The sequence below is a fragment of the Gavialis gangeticus genome, unplaced genomic scaffold (assembly GCF_001723915.1).
Source record: "Gavialis gangeticus isolate Ggan-Ray unplaced genomic scaffold, GavGan_comp1, whole genome shotgun sequence".
NCBI lineage: Eukaryota > Metazoa > Chordata > Crocodylia > Gavialidae > Gavialis > Gavialis gangeticus.
This window is the reverse complement of record NW_017728996.1, coordinates 5,604,798-5,609,650: the sequence shown is the minus strand read 5'-3', so window position 1 is coordinate 5,609,650 and position 4,853 is coordinate 5,604,798. Positions and strand designations below refer to the sequence as shown.

The following is a 4,853-nucleotide window of genomic DNA, read 5'->3' as shown; positions in this document are numbered from 1 at the left end:
ATGGGATCAGTGGCACTCTGGAAAGGTGCAGGGCTAATTTGCAGCTTTCCTTTCCTAAAAGTTTGCTACCCTCCCTCCTGATATACATCATACAAACATCTCTGCTCTAATTCACAAGCTACATGAAACAGAAAAGGAAAGCTCAGTTCAAATCCACACATAAGAAAGGGCTCTTATTATTAAATGCTTACAAGGAAGGAAAACAAGTGAAATCCTGGAATAACTGATTTGGAAGAGGCAAAACACGTATCTTAACACGATATGTCCTCAGCCCCATTTTCCTTGTATGTTTTAGGAGTCGCTTTGAAAGGGATCATTTCCCACTGAAGTCAAGAGCACACCTTAGCTATACTAAAATAAGAACACAGTTTGTATAATCCTTTAAAAAAACAAAAGTAACATTTTACTGTCCTTTAAGAGATTGGGAATAACATGAGGAAGAGATCTGTGGCTTCAAATTTAATTTGAAGCATTTCCGAACTAAACAAACAAACTGAATTAACACACTTGGGGCAGACTGAAAGTATTAAGTGTTTTATACAGAAAAAGCACAGGTCAACACGCGTCATGTTAGATATCCATTGTACTCGGCCTATAAACTGTCTATATCCAAAGGAGTTTGCAATAGAATATGATATATGAATATGATAGTAATATTACACAAATGATTGCAAGGAGACAAGCCTACACAGAGCTAAGTATTTACCTTCAAAATCCAAATCTTACAACTTGGAATGCAAGTCCCAGATGGATAATGGTGAAATAAATACCTTGGACAACTCTTTCCCAGGCAGCCACACCCCAATTCATTTCTGTTAGAACACCAAAGCATCACAAAAAGATGAATATTCTGCAACCAATACCTTTGTGCATCTAGTTTAGGCTTTGGCCTTTTAACCGTCTTCTGGGCAGTCACAGAAGTATCCTTTATTTCTGATGGATCATTTCCATCTGCCTCTGAAAAATAAAACACATTATACAAGCCATAATCTAGTTGATACCAACTAGCATTACAAAAATATAAAATATGAAACTTGTGTATCTTGATGTATGACCTCCCAATATCTCCTTGATTCTACCCAGTGCCAGTTTTCCAATCTAGCTCTACTAATGAATTGTATATGTATTACTGTGAATAACTGATGCCTGTGCTTTGTCTTTCTACCTCCAAAAATCTACTTTTATAACAGCATAAAATAAGAAAAGAATATTCCTGGTACTTTAAGGATGACTTCCTTCTTTAAAAAAAATCTATTAATTTCACAATTGGTATCTTGAACTCAATTTAAAAAAAAAAGATATTTTGAGCGTACATTAGCAGCAAAATTCAAAGCTATCAATTACAATTATGGTACCAGGAATTCTTTAGAAGCCTTAGGAAGAGGGGAGGAAGTAGCTGTATTACCAAAAAAGCTAAAAGCAATTAAGACTAACCTGTACAATTTGGAGCATGAATACAATTTTGTGGGTAAAAACAGACATTGCATTTAAGGCTGTTCAGATTTCAGCCAGGTTTTGACATGGATCAAAGAAGAGCAGCAGAGCCCTCGCGCTTGCAACTTGCCCTTGAAATTAGCTGCAACTAATTCAAATATGCTGCAATTGTCCAGGGTGGAGTGTTAGCACATTTTATATCTTGCATACTTCCCAGTATTTGAAGTAAGACAATGGTTTTCTACATCTGTAGGTTCCCAAGACAAAAGACTCCTAAAAGAGATAACAAAAGTCTCCTAAAAGAGATAACAAAAGACAAACTAACAAACTTATCTCATCTAGTGAAAAAATAAGCACTGTATTAATAAACTAAAACATTCCTTAGGCATTTGCTTAATACGTGTTAGTGTGAACATACAACATGCTTACAGTAGCATAACATATGCTAGTTTGTACACCAAGAGGAGTTGCATCAGCAAATCCCAGTTTTCCAGAATGATGCCTACTCTGGGCAGCTATTAGAGCAGTGCAGGCATTGAGAAAGCCTACTTAAGATTAAATTAACTAGTGCTATGGAAGCAAGCCCAATACACCTGTGTAAGTTACATCACTGTACATCAGTCACTCAGGACTTTCCAAGGGAAATTTTATCCCAGCATAGAAAGTGACTTACACCAGTGTATGGCTGTACATCTTGTGTTCACTCTAAATTTGCACAGATTTGTAAATATCCCATTTTCACACACTTATAAAGCCAAAAGAGAAATTAAATATGAAAGTCTGGTAAAGATGTTAGGACTATCAAAGAACATTGACAACATCTGCTAGATTTGCAGTTAGTTATTAAGGAGATTTATAGGAGCCAAAATAATAAAGGCACAAGAACACAGCCATATATATGGAAATAACATATCAGAAATTATATAATAGGATTTACTATTACACTCACATGAGGGAGGCCTGAAATTGGATATGTTACAATATGAAGAGGTCATTAAGGATTGTAAAAAAAAAGCAGCAGTCTATTTCTAAAAGTAATATTCATGTGGGCATGAGGGTAAATAAAGGAAGAAGTGTCAAGTAACAGTAAATTATTTGGCTTGAATATAAAGAACAGCAGCCATACTGATCTCATCACAGCATGGGGGACAAAGTTGATGCACAAATTCTTTAACTACATGCTTTGGTCTTTTGAATATCAAAAGATGTGGCATTTTCTGTGGCCCCCCTCTAGCACCTCAGAGACCACCACCCAGACAGAGCCCATGGTTCCAAACTCCACGCCTCTGGCTCTCGGCTGCAGGGGCTGCCTGTCGCTTTTTCAGGCTCTGGGGCCTGTGAGCGTGGCCACCTCCCCTTGTGAGGTCTGCTTCCTACTGGGGTCTCTGGTGTGCAAGCTGCAGGAGATGGAGCTCCAGGCTGCAGTCCAGAGACTGTATGCCATCAGGGACTGTGAGCAGGAGATTGACTCCTACTGCCAGGCCCTTCTCCCTCAGGAGACAGAGGGTAGACCACAGTCTCCCTCCAGGACAAGGGAGGTCTCAGGAACCTCCCGTTCTGTCCAGCCACGAGGTTGGACCAAGGTGGTCAAGGGTCCCAAGGCCTGCCGCACCAAGGCGCCCACCCTGCTGGAGCTCAGCAACAGGTATGAACCTCTTGCAGCCCCAGCAGAGCCTGCTGAGTTGCCAGCTCCTGCAGGCAGCACAGGCTCTACTGTAGCTACCTCCCCCGCTCTCCCCAAGACAAAACGCAAAGTGTTTGTCGTGGGAGACTCCATCCTGAGGGGGACTGAGGGGGTAATCTGCTGCCCCAATCCCTTAACCCAGGAAGTTTGCTGCTTCTCAGAAGCCCACATCCAAGACACTGTGGAGAAGATCCCTAAACTCCTCCAGCCCACTCACCACTATCCCATGCTCCTTATCCATGTGGGTACCAATGATATGGCTTGGAGCGCTCCCAGCTGGGTCATGAGGCACTTCAGGGATTTGGGAGCAGGGCTTAAGGGTCTGGGGGCGCAGATGGTGTTTTCTTTGATCCTCCCTGTCTCGGGCTACAGGCTGAGGAGAGAGAGGAGGATCCAGGTAGTTAACCAAAGACTGCAGCACTGGTGTCATCAGGAAGGCTTTGGCTTCCATGACCACAGTCCGCTCTTTGGCGAGAGGCAGCAACCTGCTGGGAAGGGATGGCCTCCACCTCTCTCCACTGGGGAGGAGGTTCTTCTCAGCCAGACTGCTTGACCTGCTCCACCGGGCTTTAAACTAAGCCCGCCGGAGGATGGGGGGACTACTGCCACTGCTGGCCTGCTGAGCAACCCTTGCAAGGCCAGCAGGCCAAGGCATTTAAGGGATCCCACCCCTGCCCCAGCCCTGAAACAATCTGTAGGCAAGGCAAGGGCCCCCAAGGGGACATTTGCATGCCTATACACAAATGCCAGGAGCTTGGGGAATAAACAGGAGGAACTTGTCCTCCTGCTAAACGCAAATAACTATGACGTCATAGGGATAACAAAGACCTGGTGGGACTCCAGCCATCACTAAGCCACAAGTATAGATGGCTATACCCTGTACAGGAGGGATCGAGCGGACAAAAAGGGCGGAGGTGTAGCTCTCTACGTCAAGGAAAGCTACGCGTCCCGGCAAGCCGACATTGGCACCTAGGGTGGACAACTTGAGTCCCTCTGGGTTAAAATCCATGGGGGAACATGGCACAGGATACTATGGGGGGAGTCTACTATAGACCCCCTACACAGGGTCAAGACCTTAACTAGGAGTTTGCTAGGGAATTGGCTGAGGCCGTGTGCTCCCAGTGCATGACTGTCATGGGAGACTTTAACTACCCAAACATCTTGTGGGAGCAGCACTCAGTCAAATCCCAGCAGTCACAAAGCTTTCTCTCGTGTGTGGATGACCTCTATATCTGATGCAGGAAGTCTACGCGCTGACGAGAGGTAAAGCGCTGCTCACTCTCGCACTGGCAACCAGGAATGACCTAATCAGCGACCTAATGATCGAAGGGAAGCTGGGTGACAGTGACCATGAGCTGATCACCTTCACCATCTGCTGTAAAGCTGGCAAGTCAGTCAGTAATACAGAAGTCCATGACTTCACGAAAGCTGACTTTGACAAGCTAAGGAGGCTTGTCAGTCAGGCCCTAAAGGGCCACAACCCAACGGAGGGGAGTTCAGGACAAGTGGCTGCTCCTCAAAGGAGCAATCCTGGATGCTTAAGCAAAGTCCATCCCATCTCGGAGGCAAGGCAGCAAAAGGGCACAGCAGCCCCCTTGCCTCTCCAGGGAACTGGTGGACCTCCTGCATCTTAAAAGGAAGACCTACAAAGGATGGAGGACTGGAACCGCCACCAAGGAGGGATACTCTGCTCTGGTCTGGACCTGCAGGAAAGCCAAGGCTGCGATGGAACTCC

The 4,853-nt window shown here is 44.9% G+C and overlaps 1 protein-coding gene across 1 annotated transcript in view; it reads right to left on the bottom strand.

The window, feature by feature from the left end:
- The window catches only part of TIPIN (TIMELESS interacting protein), a 29,954-nt gene that overhangs the window by 15,628 nt on the left and 9,473 nt on the right, over positions 1-4,853 (bottom strand). Inside the window, exon 3 of the mRNA XM_019503959.1 lies at positions 864-957. Coding sequence (XP_019359504.1) covers positions 864-957 — 94 coding nt within the window. The remainder of the gene's footprint in view (positions 1-863; positions 958-4,853) is intronic.